This window comes from Tachypleus tridentatus, chromosome 9, assembly GCF_004210375.1.
Source record: "Tachypleus tridentatus isolate NWPU-2018 chromosome 9, ASM421037v1, whole genome shotgun sequence".
Lineage (NCBI taxonomy): Eukaryota > Metazoa > Arthropoda > Merostomata > Xiphosura > Limulidae > Tachypleus > Tachypleus tridentatus.
The window spans coordinates 83,234,789-83,252,211 of NC_134833.1; the positions used below are offsets into that span (position 1 = coordinate 83,234,789).

The window sequence follows — 17,423 nt, forward strand, 5'->3', positions numbered from 1 at the left end:
GTGTTTGGAGACATTGTGGCTAAGCAAGTACTCATCTTTAGTGTAGATATTATGGCAAATGGAAGTTTTCATGTTATGAAAAAAGATTTCTCTTAATGCCTCTTCTGTAACTGCCCAAAAACGAAATTTATCAGCCCAGAACAGATAAGCATGTATTAACGACAAAACCTGTGTGCTTATACCTATTTCATTTAGTCCTTGAGTAATCATGATATATATTCATTCACATCCAATAAATATCATGGTCAAATAACATTGAAGTTACTATATCGTCTACAGTACACATTATTCGATGAACGCACAAAGAATCACTTAGCATTACCCACCAATATAAGTACAAATTGTAAAAATTGTTTACCTTATAATTCCATGGCTATTGACCAAACAAAACTGTAGAGGTTGGTTTGAGATAAATTTTCTGTCAAGATGAAAGCAGTATTCCTTGCCATATTAGGTTTATGAAAATTAGGAAACCAAATTTTAGGTAGAAAAAATATATATATATTGTACATATTGTTTTATTCTGTAGGTTACAAAAGGCAAATTAAGGCCAAAAACACAGAGAAATTTTCCCTTATGATTCAGGTGTTATTGCATAAACTGCTCATTTCTGGCATTTGTAGGCCATTTTAAAGTTTATCAATGTACATAAAAGCCTCGAACATGCTAGACTGGCATCAGTTGGATTTGAGAAAATAATGCTCTTGTGAACAACCAGTAAAAAAAAGTTATATAAATTTCGCGTCCAGCTTCATCATACTCGGAAGCAGACTGTATGCTATTATAACTACCTTACTTTTAAATGCTGTTTTAACGCGCTGTTACATAAACGGAGTGAATAACGTGGAACGTTTTCTTTCTATAGAGTGTTGTACCACGTGATGTTTTATATTATTTAATTTATTACCTAACCAAATCACATTATTTCTGATGGCGATCAAAATATAGATGAATAAAACACGAATTATTTCTGGTTTTCATTGTTTTGACTTAATAAATATTATTGTGAATTTATTTTCTTTTTCTTCTTTAATTAAAAATACCACACTAAAATGTGTTTGTACGAATACGTGCAAAACAAATGAATGTATCTTAACTTTTAGAAAAATATATAATTTCCACTTATAGCGGCAACATATGACGTTATATATATAGAAAAAAAAGAAACATTTGAAAAAGTTAAATTTATGAAAACTACCTCTTACTGGTTCAATCTGGAAAGATGACTTACACTTCACACTGATAAAAAATGTACCAATAACAACAAATGTCCAAACATATTTAGAGAGCCTATTTGAAGTAGTTTGGGCGCGCGCAAAGGATGGATGTGTTTCGAATTTCGTGCAAAACTACACGAGAAGCTTCTCTGCACTGACCGTTCCTGATTTAGCAGTGGTAGACTAGAGGGAAGGCAACTAATCATCACCACCCACTACCAACTCTTAGGCTACTCTTTAACCAACGAATAGTGGGATTAACCGTCACATTATAACGCACCCACGGCTAAAAGGGCGAGCATGTTGGGCGTGATGGGAATGTGAACCCGCGACCCTCAGATTACGAGTCGCACGCCTTAACACGCTTGGCCACGCCGGGCCACTAATGCACTGAATAATAAAAAAAAACCTGAAGCTAGTCCTGAAACCTTCCGGTCTAAACCACAAATGTTAACATCTAAATAAGATTGAAGAATTGTTTTTGTTTAGGTATGCACAAAGCTACACAAAGAGCTATCTGTGTTCTGCCCACCACGAGTATTGAAACCTGGTTTTTGGTAGTATTATAACCCCGCAGACATACCATTGTGCCACAGGGGTGCATGGCTGAAGAAAGGGCATTACAATTATCAACAAACTTTGATTTGCTCGAATAAGGAACTGACTACAACTAACCAATGTGTCTATATAAAAATTCATTGTCAGTGAAGACCTCTTGCAAATTAATAGTAGACAGCTTGCTTAACAGTTAAAAAGTAATGGCCTATAATCATCTGTGACAAGAAAAATCATAAATCTAAGATTCACCAACTATTTCTTCATAAAGCTTTGGCTTGTTTGATTATTGCAGCGCAGAGGTATCTTAACCTATCTGCTATGGCCATTAAGTAGAATGAAATTCAGATATCAGACTGCAAACATACCGATGATCCAAGTGGAGGCTATCATACCTCAGAAAAAACAGGCCAAACGAAAGGTTTTCGACTCTCAATCATTATAGTTATTTGCCTTAGATAAGTGTGATCAAACTGAACTATTAAGTGTAACTAATATTTCCTCACTCGCGAGTGAATACGTTTTAAAGAAGTTCTTTATTTAAAAAAAAAAACATAAATGTCACGTGTCTATCAATAACAATTATTATAAAACATTTAAAATTTATTTCTTCAAGTATTCTTTTTGATTAAGGAAACATATCTGTGAGATCAGCAAAAGCTATTACAAACACAAAGTTTCTGGATATCCCTAAAATGATCACAAATGTAATGTTAAGCATTTGGAAAGTATAAGGTCTGGTTGCCCTGATTTCATTTTCAATAGATATAGAGAGAAATGCAAAAGGAAATAAGCTTTGTAGATTTTCATTTGACTGACAATAGTGCTGTACTTTTAAAAGTCTAATCACGGGCTAAAATCTTATATAAGGATAAATTTATCGTAGAAAAAAACATTAATATTTCATTGTAATAAGCTACTACAAAACAAAATTTGAAATAGCACAACGTTTTCCAAAAAAAAAAACCCTTGAATTTATCAAGTGTAAATGTAATCATTGACGTTTCTTGACCATTTTTTCTAATTCATCCATCACTGCAGAATCGAACGGACCACAGATGTATTTTCCTTGACTGTTTGCATCACTAGAAACCCAGTAGTCATACACTAGTTCTTTAAATCTATCTGATGTCATAGCATTACTGTTGCCTCTGTCTTCGTCCTGTAATAAATGAAATGTAAGCATTTGAGACTTTTACTGATTTTTACTCAGTGGCGAAGTTAAGGTTTTGTGGGCCCTACATCCTATGTAATTTTTATATAGAATAGAATTACCAATGGGCTCCCATTAAGACCATGGGGCCTGAGGCTGAGCCCCCTCTAGCCCCTACCTAAATACACCACTGTTTCTACTCTCTTTTCTTGACTCGTAATCTGAGGGTCGCAAGTTCGAATTCCCGTCGCACCAAACATGCTCGCCCTTTCAGCCGTGGAGGCATTATAATGTAACGGTCAATCCAACTATTTGTTGGTAAAAGAGTATCCCAAGAGTTGGCAGTGTGTGGTGATGACTAATTGCCTTCCCTCTAGTCTTACACTGCTAAATTAAGGGGGCTAGCGCAGATAGCCCTCGTGCAGCTTTGCTCGAATTTGAAAACAAACTCAATACTCTCTTTTTTTTATGGGTGGGGGGGTGCTCTAAAACAATGCTTCTCAACCTTTTCCAGTATCAATTACTCTTATAAGTTTTTCACAACAGCTCACTTAATTCAAAACAAAAAGCACGAAAACATACAATAATTGATATTATTGTTTTATCAATAAATTTAACGTGAAAACTTTTGACGTTAAAGTCCAGCATAACTGAAATAAAATTATAAATTTAAGTATGTTTTTATCACCTATATATTTTGTATTTTCTAATATCAATCATGCATCAAAAATGAGTTTGTAAGATATTCAACAGAAACACACATCATTAATGTTGAGAAAAAAACGATAAAAATATTAAGGGTCCTTACAGTGAAAAGAAATGAATATTTAAAAATATGTGAAGAGAGAGAAGATTGAAGTTAAGTAGAATGTGTAGAAGTACAAAAAATATTAGAATAATTTTACCTAACGCTTTTAAAGCAATCTTAGTCAAACCAGAGTATGATTGATAACGATAACACTTTCACCCTGATTCTAACCTTATTAACCGTTGGGTGAACACCTAGTTGAGAAGAACTGCAGTCTAGACCTCTATTCAATACTTCTACTGATTTTAGGCACTGCTCATCGCTTTTGTAATTGTATGCATATAATATTATAGGCTTAGGGACATAAATATTGATGATTTGGTTTGGTTTGAACTTTGCACAAAGCTACACAAAGGCTATCTGCACTAGCCGTCCCTAATTTAGCAATGTACGTTTGGAGGGAAGGCAGCTAGTCATCACCACCCACCGCCAACTCTTGAGCTACTCTTTTACCAACAAATAATGTAATTGACCATCACATTATAATGCTCCCACGGCTTAAAGGACGAGCATGTTTGGTGTAATGGGGATTCGACCCTGCAACCCTCAGATTACGAGTCGACTGCCTTATCCACCTAGCCATTCTGGGCCAATAATGAGGATCAGTATTATATAAAAACAAAAGGTTTCGAGAGAAACTTATAATTTGTAGTATATAATACTATAGTTTATCTTGAAGTATTTGAATAAATTATCACCAAAAAAAGTCAAATGTATTAGTAGTGTGGTCTTTTTAAACACAAATGTTTTAATTGCTTGTAAAACGTCTTATATTTTGTATTTCTAGAGATGACAGGAACTTACATTTAACATAAACTGGAAACATTCTTGTGCTCGGTTAACATCCATATTTTGATTGGTGAGATACTTCTTGTAATCCTTAACACAGAACAAACCATCCTCTGTAAGAAAACACATTTATTTTAGATTTATGTAAAATATCTTATGTAAATAATACAATTCAAAAACAATTACACAAATGACAGAAAATAAACTTGGCATAGTTATTACATAAACATGTATTTTATTTTAAAAGTGTAAGGTTAAAGAATGGGGTGTGGTCTAGTAATTAAAATACTTATATTACAAATTCGCAAGTTTGTGGTTTACATACTGTTACAGCCCAATGAGGTTATCAGTGCACAAAGAGTGATAGTCAGATCCAATTATTTGATCAGGCAAGTGCAGCTTAAAAGTTGGCTTTCTATCTCAGGATGACTGACTGGTATGTGTATTAACACTTCTACTAATAAAGCAGAGAACAACATATCAACATTCTTAGGTTATTTTCAGGTTAACAAAAGTAAATTGACTTTGGCTTACTTTGGCTAGCTGCCTTTCCTTTAATCTATCAGTTCAAAAATGTGAATGGAAATGTGTAGATAGCTCTCTGTGTAGCTTTACTTGAAAATTATAAAACATTATATCGTGAAATATATCAGTCAAAATGTCACAGTCTGCTGAAACATGAGATTCAAAACGTACAAACATAATCTATGTCTTATACTGATTGAAAACTACAGTGTAACCTAATTAATTAGCCTTACATAAGCTTTGTGACCAAAATTTATGTAAGGGGAAGATTTCAAAGGTTAACATCAACCTTTGTATAATTTGATATGAATTAATGCAACATGATTAAAACGTGCCTTCATCCCTTTATCCATACTAATGCATTGACTAGCAGCAATGTATTACTTCGTTTTGTGATAAACATCTGTAATTGATTGGAAACACCTAGTCTAAAAATAGACTAATTCCAAGCTTCAGTGACAATTGTTGTTTATATTTTGAATTAAACATAAAGCTACAAAATGGGCTATCTGTGCTCTGCCCACCACAGGCAATTCACAGACAAACCTCTGTGCCACTGGAGATCGTTCAATGACACAGAGAGATTGGGAGAAAGAACCAGACATATATAGAACATGTTTTTTAAAATGTACAAATTCTATACTTTATTGTGACACCACAAGAACTTCACTGTTTATCACTGATCATTGTTAATAGGGCACATTTTATTATACCCTTTGGAATAGTTTCACAGAGCTGTTAGAACTCTCCCAGCATAGGTTGAGGATTTCTACTATTATTTCACATATTTAAAAGCTTGAAAATTTCTAGGGTAGAAAACGACAGGAAAGTACATAAAACTATTCAGTTGAGCGAGGCCTAGTTACTACCATGTTGGTCTATGGATCAGAAGTCAGGGTTCGGGGCCTGATGCCTCTTAACACATTTTGTACTTTCAGAAGTTGGAAAATGACAGTCAATTAATGCCCAAGGTGGACTTGAAACAAGAAAGACAGTTTTCAAAAGAACTAGTATTCACACAACGTTAAGAGTTACATCTTCATCAGACAAAGTTTCATTTTCTTACTAAAGGTTGAGTACTTGTTTGGAACGTTGATAGATAAAATACATTTGTTTAAAACTTAAACGTTGTGTTTTTACAATGACTTGATTTAAAATAAAAAAATCTGCTGCATCTACGTTTACAGTAAACTTTAAGTTAACTATCACAAGTGGTGCATCCCTCAAAGAAGCTGCCATATTACATTGTTCTATCTCAACACTCCTTTGGGTTGCCGACTTAGGGTGTTTGACTCGAGCGAAAAGATTTCAATTGTGTATTATAAAATGTTTGTTTGTGGGTTTTAATATTTTAAACACCGTGTTTGGGAAGTAAGACGGTATACAACATCAGTAAACTTGAATTGTTTCTTTTACGGCGTATTAAGACTGTCTCTGATTCCTCGTTCTTTGGAATTGTCAACGTGACATTTCATGAAATATCGGCTTTTTTAATCATGAAATATTTAAAGAACTTACCTAAGATAAATGTTGTTTAAAAACAAAAAAATTAAAGTCGCGCTTCGATAATTCACTATTGTCACCATCCGTAAGTTTGGCTCGTTTGGAATTTCGCACAAAGCTACACGAGGGCTATTTGCACTAGCCGTCCCTAATTTCGCAGTGTAATACTAGATGGAAGGCAGCTAGTCATCACCATCCACAACTAACTCTTGGGCTACTCTTTTACCAACGAATAATGAGATTGACTGTTACTTTGAAATGGCCCCAAGGCTGAAAGGGCAAGCATGTTTCGTGTGACAGGGATGACCAGCTGCTTTTCCTCTAGTCTTACACTGCTAAATTAGGGGCCGGCTAGCGCAGATAGCTTTTGTGTAATTTTGTGCGAAATTCAAAAAACAAACAAAGAAACGTTACTTCACTTTTCCCGATTAAACTATATTCAATATACAAGCATCCATGGCACAAACCTGTGATACGTTTATGAGCAAAACAGCTAGTCCTTAACGAAACGCAAGGTTTACCTCATAGATCTAGACATTTGTTGCAACAAGTTAGATACTATAAAACATACTGTGCAAATCTACAGTTTTAACCTACTTGTCTTAACAAACACATTAGCTCTTATACAGCTTTCAAAGTTTTGTTTTCTTTATACTTTAACTACTAATACTTACTGTTGGAATCCATAACAAGGAAAAACAAGTGTAAATAAAGTTGTAGAAAATCTGGCAGATCTTTAAAACATTTCGTAGCTTTTCCTAGTTCATCAAAAAATCGAAGCCACTCGTCAAATTCCACAATAGTATCCTGAAATAAAAGAAGAGAGTGTGAAAAACAAATCAACCAGACAAGATATAATATTATCATCACCTAATAAGTTAACACCTTTAGTTGGAAGACTGGCATGACCAAGTAGTTAGGGCAATTGATTCGTAATCTGAAGGTCGCGGGTTTGAATCCCAGCCACACCAAACATGCTCGCCCTTTCAGCTGTGAGGGCATTATAAGTGATGGTAAATCCCACTATTCGTTGGTAAATGAGCAGCTAAAGAGTTGGCGGTGGGTGTTGATGACTAGCTACTTTCCCTCTAGTCTTACACTGCAAAACTGGGAATGGCTAACACAGATAGCCCTCGAGTAGCTTTGCGTGAAATTCAAAACAAAGAAACACCTTTCTTGCTATATAAAGAAGCAGAGTTATAAATGTTTATACTATATAGAATATATAAAGCTGAGTTAAAACATTCATCAATATATATCATTGAACTTTCAAATTACTCTAGTGTTTGACTAAATATGAATCACATCACACACTTACTCCAAAGGTTTGTAAAGTAAAAGTTTTCACTTTTCAACTTTACAATTTAAATGATAATTCAAAAACCAAATTTGGTATTATCATATGACTTTTCTTTTTGGCTCGAAGAACGTATGTTTTACATCTTTTATGTATCTCGGAACGTTCGAAAATAAAAGAATTCGAATCCAAAACTTATAAGACTTTCTTAATGCTAATAAAAAGATAAATACATGTAAATGCCATGAATAAAAACTTAATAAAACCCTGGAGTTGTTCGAAGAGAAGCGGTATATGTTGTGTTTTTCACTTGATTCAATGAATCATTATTATCTTAATTATTTTTTACTATCATGGGTATGCATATACATGTCTAAATATCAATCAAAACAGATAATACTTCTTATTGAGGAAGTGGTCTACTTTTTATTGCTAGATTTTAGTTAGAGGTCGCATGATGTTAGCATCAAATAAGTTGTAAGATAAGGCCTAGAATTTAATAATCTTGAGTCAGTTTTCTGTTTGTTTGTTTGTTTTGGAATTTCGCACAAAGCTACTCGAGGGCTATCTGTGCTAGCTGTCCCTAATTTAGCAATGTAAGACTAGAGGGAAGGCAGCTAGTCATCATCACCCACCGCCAACTCTTGGGCTACTCTTTTACCAACGAATAGTGGGATTGACCGTCACATTATACGCCCCCACGGCTGGGAGGGCGAGCATGTTTTAGCGCGACGCGGACGCGAACCCGCGACCCTCGGATTACGAGTCGCACGCCGTGCGCGCTTGGCCATGCCAGGCCCGTCAGTTTTCTTGAAGTTCGAGAAGAGATTATAACTACAACTTATTTAAGGGTTAATTTAAAAAATAGTGAGTTGTTTCAAGCCAGTAAGGCGTGCATTAAGTATGTTTTCGTTTCAGCCGTGAAGTAACACAAGTAAGTTTATTTTTTGATATTAGTATAATGCAGTTAGCGTAATTTGTAAACGTGGTCTAAAAATATCACAGTGTTCAAACTTGTAAAAGCTTTAAAGATAGAAATAGACTAATCTATTATCGTTACATCAAATAATTAACAAGAAACTGCCAACAAAACACAAAAACAATATTATCTGCAACATCAACAGTATTGTTACAAACATTTAGCCTACAGATTATTCTGTTGATTCTTTTTGAGACATTGATAAGTTTTACGAAGTTCCTTATTTTTGTTAGTTCCCTTAATAGCAATATTATCAGTCTGAAACTCATTAATTGGTCATGAGACAGAAAGCTACACAATGGACCATGTATACTCTTCCGACCATGGGTATTGAAACCCAATTTTTGGCATTGTAAACCTCCTAACTTATTACTGAGTCAACAGGAGGGAGGGAAGGGCGAAAAAGGTGGAATAATTTTTGTCTTGCAATACACACGTATCTAGTTTAACTAAAAACTGTTTAGTGGGCACAAATAAACTTCACCTTAACTTACAAATTGAACCTGTCTGTAATAAAAATACAGAATAATTTGAATTTTGTCTACTTGTTAAAAAAAAACTTGTGATAATTGTTTAACAATTAGTAGTTCAAGAAAAGTATTATTATACAATCTTATTTATCGTTGTCTTCAATGTATATGAGCTTTGAATAATTTTGTTTTTACCTTGTTATAGTCAGCGTAAGATGTCAGTTCGTTCCACCATTTTTCCAGTATCGACTGCCACCTCTCAAAAACATCTTTTTCTAATTTGCCCCTACGTTGAATTTTTGCGTATTTCTGCAAGTAGATAAGCGAATGAGCTGAAATAGCAATAACGGTTATAGTTTTCGTATTCAAATCGGTTACGTAAAAAATACAAACATTATTTTAGAAAAAAAACCTCTGTGTTTCACACTATATTAAACTTCACTTGTTTCTTTTTTTTTACTTATTTACAGTACAGAAAGTGTAATTAGAACAGAGATACATGCATCAGTTTGCCCAAAATGTCTTTCTTTTGAACTATTTTCTTATTTATGAGATAGGCCTACAAATGATTGAAATCATCGCACTGTGGCTAATAGTAAGCTTGCACGAAACCTATTACAAAGGAAAGAAAAACTGAAAACTATTATTCAATGCCACAATATGAACAATGTAGCAATCATGTAAAAAAATTAAAACTGTATTTGTTATTAAGTCTGGAAGCTTAGACTTCATAAAGTCTTGACCCTGCTTGGACAGCGGTAAGTCTTTGGATTTCCAAAGCTAAAATCAGATGTGGGTGTAAGAAAACACATGCAACTACATTCTCACAGAAAGTCTTCACTCACTTATCTAAACCAATTAGACCAGGGTTTCCCAACCGGTGGGTCGCGACTCTCCAGGGGGTCGTCGCGTAGCCTTGTTAGAAGTAGCTTGGGATAACATTAATTTTATTTCATCAATTACATTTTCATGCTCTTACATTTTTTTTGCTTCGGTGCAAAGCAAAACGTGTGCTACGTAAGTTCAATGTCATTTGTTGATATTATGGGTGTATGTATGCGTGCCTGTGAATGAATGTGCCTGTGTGAATGTGTATGTGTCTGCAACTGTATGTGTGTGTGTACTAGTGAGTAGCGAGTATGTGAGTGCACGCGCATGTACGTATGCTTGCGTGTCTGTTTAGCTGTGATTAAGTGTGTGTGTGCTCGCTGTCGACACGTGAGTCACATGTCCGTTGCTGATTGGTGGATGACGAATCACGCGACTGGCCACGCTCCCTTCCCTCCCAACACTTACCCCATCATTACTCTATCTGCAACCCCCACAAGTAGTCAGTGTAAGATCTACATTTGCCAAAGCGTTCATTATTCAACATTTTTATTTTATTTTAACAAGGAGATAAGTAAGCAGTAGAGGTAAGTTGTGTCCATGGCTAAACGGCGCAGATACTCAGAATGCTACCTCAACATTGGCTTCACCACTGTGCTTGCCAACAACGGCATCGAGAAAGCACAGTGTGTTTTGTGCCATGCTGTCCTGAGTGCAGAGTCAATGAAACCATCAAAACTCAAGCGTCATCTCGAGAAGAAACATCCAGAACAGGCATAGAAGGGTTTGGATTTCTTCAAACGGCATGAACGGTGTCTTAAAAGCCAAAGAATCGATAGAAGTGGGTCGTTTTAGCAGCAGAGTGCAGCCGAAGTGGAAGCTTCATATGAGATTGCATTCGAAATTTCTAAACAAAAAAAAAGCCTCAAACGATTGTAGAAACACTTCTTAAACCCTGCATGATGAAAGCAGTAAATCTTATTCTTGGAGAAGCCAGTGCAAAGAAGATGCAGCAAGTATCCCTGTCAAATAATACTATACAGAGGCGCATTTCTAAAATGTCTATGGATGTGTAGGAACAGGTTTTGACTGAAATCAAGGGTTCCCCTTTGTTCTCCTTTCAGCTCGACGAGTCAACAGATGTAAGTTCATGTTCTCAGTTGCTTGTCTTCGTGAGATACATTAATTCAGGTGACATCAAAGACGAATTCTTATTCTGCAGTGCACTTGAAACCACAACAAAAGCTGATAATGTCATGGAAAAAGTTTCAACTTTTTTTCAAGACGAAGATCTTCAATGGGAAAACGTGTGTTGGGTTTGTACGGATGGGGCACCGGCTATGCTGGGATCGAAATCAGGATTCCAGTCGAGAGTGAAGAAGCTAGCGCCTCAAGCAAAGGGCATCCACTGCATGATTCACCGATATGCTCTCGCCAGTAAGACTCTCCCTGCCTCTCTACAGGAAGTGCTTGAATCTGTAATCAGAATTATAAATTATGTGAAGACTCAAGCACTCAACACTCGTCTATTCAAAGAACTATGCAAAGACATGAATGCTGACCACGAAGTCCTTTTCTTCTACACAGCAGTATGTTGGTTGTCGAAAGGAAACGTTATTAATCGTGTCTTTGAAATGAAAGATGAAATAAAGCTATTCCTGGAGACTCAAGAAAGGAAAGATCTTGTAGCTCACTTCGAAGATGAAGCATGGAATAGAAGGGTTGCGTATCTAGCCGACATTTTTGACCAGCTGAACAAGTTCAATTTGAAGCTGCAAGGAAGGGAAACACATGTTCTCCTTTTCCAAGATAGTCTTCGGGACTTTGTTTCCAAACTGCAGAACTGGCGTCGGAAAACCAATCTTGGAAACATCGCTATGTTTGAAAAACTTTGTGGAGTGACGGATGAGTCTCAGATCCAACTGGATCAGTTCCTCAAGGATGAGATTACCGAACATCTTCAGTCTCTAGAAAAGGAAGTTGAGCGTTACTTCCCTAAGCTATCACAGGAACAGGAGGCCCTGGTAAAGAACCCATTTTGTGCTGAACTTGATGTATCCAGCATCCCAGATGATATCCAAGATGAATTTCTGGATCAAAGGAACGACTCTTCAGCTTGTGATCTCTTCAAGGTGAAATCCGTGACCCAGTTCTGATGCGCTATGTATCAGTCATACTCCAAAGTCAGCATGATAGCTTTACGGGTCCTTGTTCCATTTGCTTCTACCTACTTGTGTGAGGCAGGATTTTCCACTCTTGTCAATATAAAAACAAAGAATAGGAACAGATTAGATGTTGGAGATGACATGGGACTGGCTCCAACAAACACTCGGCCACGAATTTCAAAGCTTGCTGCTGAAATGCAACATCAGGCATCTCACTAGCTGGGTTGGATAGCTGTTCAAACCTATGTTAATATTATTTTAAGAAATATATGTTCTTTTTGTGAATTCAGGTTGGACCAATGTGATTTAATTTGCTAATAAATAATTACAGAATTTTAAAATATTTTGTTAGATGTTTCTTTCCCTCTCATTCACAGAAAATAAAAGAAAAATTAAGCTGCTGATAGTAAGCCCTAAGTAGGGGGTCACATGGGTTTCAAACTTTTAGGTATGAGGTCGTGAGTGCCAAAAGGTTGGGAACCCCTGAATTAGGCTAACCATTTCTGACACGGGCCTACAGATGATCTACTTGGCTCTTTGTGGCGGTCAGAGCTGTAACGCTAAACAATACAAACTTTTTGTTTTTTTAGACAATACTAATTTTGTAGGTGTTCCAGAATATTAGGGAGTTCCTTCGAAACTCCATCTGGCTACATCCCGCGCAGTATTAAACCAACATTAGACCCATAAAAACTGACAATTTAGGAGATAGGCCTACAAATAGTCTAACTCAGCCCACAGAGGTTGGCTAACATTATATATAACATTCGTTTTTCATTTATTATTTTTGGTAGATCTCAAATTATATTCATTATACTAAATAAAACAAAAATCTTTATATATATATATATACTGAAATTTTCAAGTATAAGTAATTACTAACTGTTAAATTAATTTTAAATTATGTCACATTGGATTCAAATTTCTTACCTCAGCAAGCAACCGGAAATCTTCCCACGTTAAAACACCGTCGCCGTTCACATCTGTAAATAGATACTCAATATTAGGACTACGATTTTCTAACCTCCATTAACAATCTTTGTCAACAGGTGACAGTAGCGCAGAGAAAAGGCGCAAATCACTTTACAGAAACGTCAATCGTGTGTGTGTGTTTTTCTTATGGCAAAGCCACATCGGGCTATCTGCTGTGTCTACCGAGGGGCATCGAACCCCTGATTTTAACGTTGTATATCCGTAGACTTACCGCTGTCCCAGTGGGTGATAAACGTGAATCGAAAAAAGGCGTATTGTTGTAACTTCGTATATTGTGTGCTATAGGTTTACAACAGCAATGCCATTACTGGTCTAATGGATAACATCTAGACTAGAGGTTACATCCTTAACTTTCGTCGTGACGAAAAGTCACGTGTAATGCGTGTCGTCCTGGATAGATCCATTTTATGGTAATAAGGAGTGTAGAATTTACGTTTTACTTGGTCAAAACAGTAATTAATTAAACAGAAAAACATATCTCGTGAAAAAATCTCTTGGCTGATCTGTTAATCCTGCAATGTCTAAGCAAAATACGGTTTTTGTTTTGTATCTAATAAAAACAGAGTCATACTTAACGTAATATGTCTAGTCTATTTATGTCTATACCTTAAACTCGGTCATTTATCACATTTTTCAGTGTATAAGACGCACTTTTTTTTTTAAAAAAAAGGGGGGGTTAACCCCCCTGCGTTCTATACACCGAAGGTCAAAATATTTATGCCTCTATTACTTTTGAAATATTATAAAGAATAAAAAATTATACTGATGTTGAACAAATAAATTAATGATAACTGTTATTTTTTTCCCTGAAGATAGGAAAAAATAGGGGTGCGTCTTATATACCGAAAAATACGGAAGTTAAACTGAGCTATTTCAGAGTTTTCATGATCAATCAATCCTCCGTAATAAAGCGAATCTGTTTGACACTCATGAAGAACTGTTATCCCTAAGAATACCACAGGCATACCTGGAAAATTGAAATTGTGTTTATCAAAAATAAATCAATATGGTGCATTGCTGATCCATAATATGAAATATTCAATAACACTTTTAGAAATACTAACGATCTTGTGTATATGCACGTGAACAAAGTCAGCGAGCTTTCTATAACAACAGCTACTTCATCAGGAGACTCAGAAGATAAAGAAATCCTCAAAAACTCCATATCAAAGTTGAAGAACCTGTACATGAGCGAACAACGTTTCTTCTTTACAGATGTCAAAACCTTTCTGGTTTTCTATCACAAAAATGTTTATTAGTATGGAGAAGGCCCATAGTGACCAAGGGGATAAGGCGCTCGACGCGTAATCTGAGGTGGCGGGTTCAAATCCCCATCACACCAAATATGCTCGCCCTTTCAGCTGTGGGAACGTTATAATGTCATGGTCAATCCCACTATTCGTTGGTAAAAGAGTGGCTCAAGAGTTGACAGTGGATGGTGATGACTAGCTGCCTTCCCTCTTGTCTTACAATGCTAGATTAGGGACGGTTAGCGCAGATAGCCTTCGTGTAGCTTTGTGCGAAATTCAGACAAACAAACAAATAAATAGGGAAAACCATACCTTGTGATCTTGTTTGTTGCTTATTGAGAATATTCACACTTTGTTTTTTTGTTTGCAAAATGTATAAAAGCCAGCACATTCTGGTTTGTTTAACGAATGGTGAATGTTCTTCATTATGTAGGAATAATGTTTGTTTGTTTTGCATTTCACGTAAAACTACACAAGGACTATCTGCGCTAACCGTTTCTACTTTATTAGTGTAAGACTAGAGGGAAGGCAGCTAACCGTAACCACCAACCACGAATTCCTGGGCTACTCTTTTGCCAATGAATAGTGGTATTGACAGTAGTATTATAAATCCTCCATGGTTGAAATAAGGAGCATATTTTTCGTGACAGATATACAAACCCGAGACACTCAGATTACGAGTCCAGGGCCCCAACCATCTGGCCACATGTAAGAACATTTTGTTTGCTTACTTGTGTTAGTACTAACATTACCTATTAATCAAAATATACTTGATTCAACAAAGGAAAAAAATGATGTTTTAACATCTCAACGGAACATCAACGTAAGAACCAAGTCGGAGATATTTTTTAATCTTCAAAATAAAGAAAATATATTTTTAAATACCAGTATATTTTTACCAAAATATAGATGCATTTTTACACCGTTCATGAATAACAATTTCCAAAAATAGATTATAATTTGATATTATGATAAAATGACACATTTAAAATAATTCGCAGTACTATTGAACAACGATACGCTTAAAACAACAGAATTATTTGAAAGTGGAATGAATCACTAAATACGTTATGTTCACATATCTAACCTTTGTAACTTTATTATTCAAAATATAAAAACATAATTTTATCACGTAAAATAGATATTATTTTAACATCAATCAAACTAACATTATATAATATTCCTAAAAATTAAATATGATGTAGAATCATAATTATATAGCCTAGATATTCTTACTAAATATAACTTAATGTTTTTATCCAGAAAAGAAATCGATACATTATTTATTAATTTCAATAATCAAAACAAGAATTAATTAAATTTTTCTATAGAACAGATGACGTGCTTGCAAGGTTTGCTCTCAGATGGTTTTAGGTATCTTTAAAATATATATATTCAGTTAAACATTGTAATCAATGTTTTAGGTTTTTGTTTTGTTCGACCATTATATTAAAATAAAAAGTTAGGATTTTCGCAATTTGTGTTAAGTTAAGCCTCATACTTAAAATGCAGAATTAATAAACATTTTAATATCAAGCTAATCAAATAATTTTACAACTTCGCCTGATGATGTTTTAACTTTGAAAGACGTTATATATATTTTTTGTCTTTTTCATCCAGCATGTCATTTTACAATTTTTCTGTCTTTCTAACAATCTACCTTTAACTAAGTATATATATCTATCTGAATCTCAGTTTTGCTATAAAGTTTGAACAAAAGTCCCCATATTATGCGATATTATTTTATTTTGTACTGCAATAAAGACTTTGGGGTAACATTATTCTTTTCAGTTTACTATAAGACTTTGTAGTTCTATCAGGTTTCTATTTCTTTCGTTTCACATCAGATAGCGCCACTATCACTATAAATATTAGAAGTGACAGAGTGAGTGCTTGTTATCCGCCACTTGCTGCAGTCGAAGGTAAAATTTAACCGTTTTGCATTCTACGAGCACAGAAAATAAATTGTACTTTTTATTTATCAAACTATGTCCAACTTAAAAATTCATTCTGCTGTTGAATAAAACATAAAAATCCGTAATTACGTGTGCGGTATTCACAGTTTTATACACCATGTTTGATGAAATTTTGTTTCATGGAATCCAGCGTTATTCACGGATCTACAATATACGACTATGTTAAGTTAAAAGAGTAGCGAAATGATAAAAGGTTTGAACTGGAAAACGAGTTTGTGTCTTAATAAATGTCTAGCGTTTATCATTTTGTGAAACGAAGAAATAATTCATCTTGTATGGCTATTTTTTGTTTATAGTTAAGCAAAAATATACGGCCCGGCATGGCCAAGTGGCTAGGATGCTCGACTCGTAATCTGCGGATCACGGGTTCGAATCCCTGTCCCAGCAAAATATGCTTGTCCTTTCAACCGTGGTGGTGTTATAATGTAACAGTCAGTCCCACTATTCTTTGGTAAACTTCCTTCCTCTCTTCTTATACTGCTAAATTAGGGACAGTTTGCACAAATAGCCTTCGTGTAGCTTTGCGTGAGATTCGAAACAAACAAACACAAAGCTACACCAAAGGCTATCTCTTCTCTTCCCACCACGGGTATCGAATTTCGGTTTGCTATAATATAAAAAAAGATAGAGCTGTATATAGCAGTAATGGTTTTAGAGGTTTCAGCGTTTCCATAATCTCTAGAATCAATATCATACACCTGGCTTTCTTTTAATTTGATTTTGACCTCTCAGGGCACTTGTTTTTCTCATTACTCTTCTGTCTCCATTTTCATCATCATTTTGACCTATCGGGGCGCTTGTTTTTCTCATTACTCTTCTGTCTCCATTTTCATTATCATTTTGACCTATCGGGGCACTTGTTCTTCTCATTACTCTTCTGTCTCCACTTTCATCATCATTTTGACCTATCGGAGC

At 35.3% G+C, this 17,423-nt stretch overlaps 1 protein-coding gene across 2 annotated transcripts in view; it reads right to left on the reverse strand.

Annotated features, from left to right (window-relative positions):
* Positions 1 to 478: 478 nt before the first annotated feature.
* Positions 479 to 17,423, reverse strand: part of LOC143225637 (sarcoplasmic calcium-binding proteins I, III, and IV-like) — a 28,408-nt gene continuing 11,463 nt past the window's right edge. For both annotated transcript variants that reach the window (XM_076455419.1, XM_076455417.1), the window contains exons 3-7: positions 13,220 to 13,272; positions 9,492 to 9,605; positions 7,225 to 7,357; positions 4,538 to 4,635; positions 479 to 2,934 (exon numbers count right to left, since the gene is read on the reverse strand). In XM_076455419.1, coding sequence (XP_076311534.1) covers positions 2,767 to 2,934; positions 4,538 to 4,635; positions 7,225 to 7,357; positions 9,492 to 9,605; positions 13,220 to 13,272 — 566 coding nt within the window. In that variant the 3' untranslated portion in view covers positions 479 to 2,766. The remainder of the gene's footprint in view (positions 2,935 to 4,537; positions 4,636 to 7,224; positions 7,358 to 9,491; positions 9,606 to 13,219; positions 13,273 to 17,423) is intronic.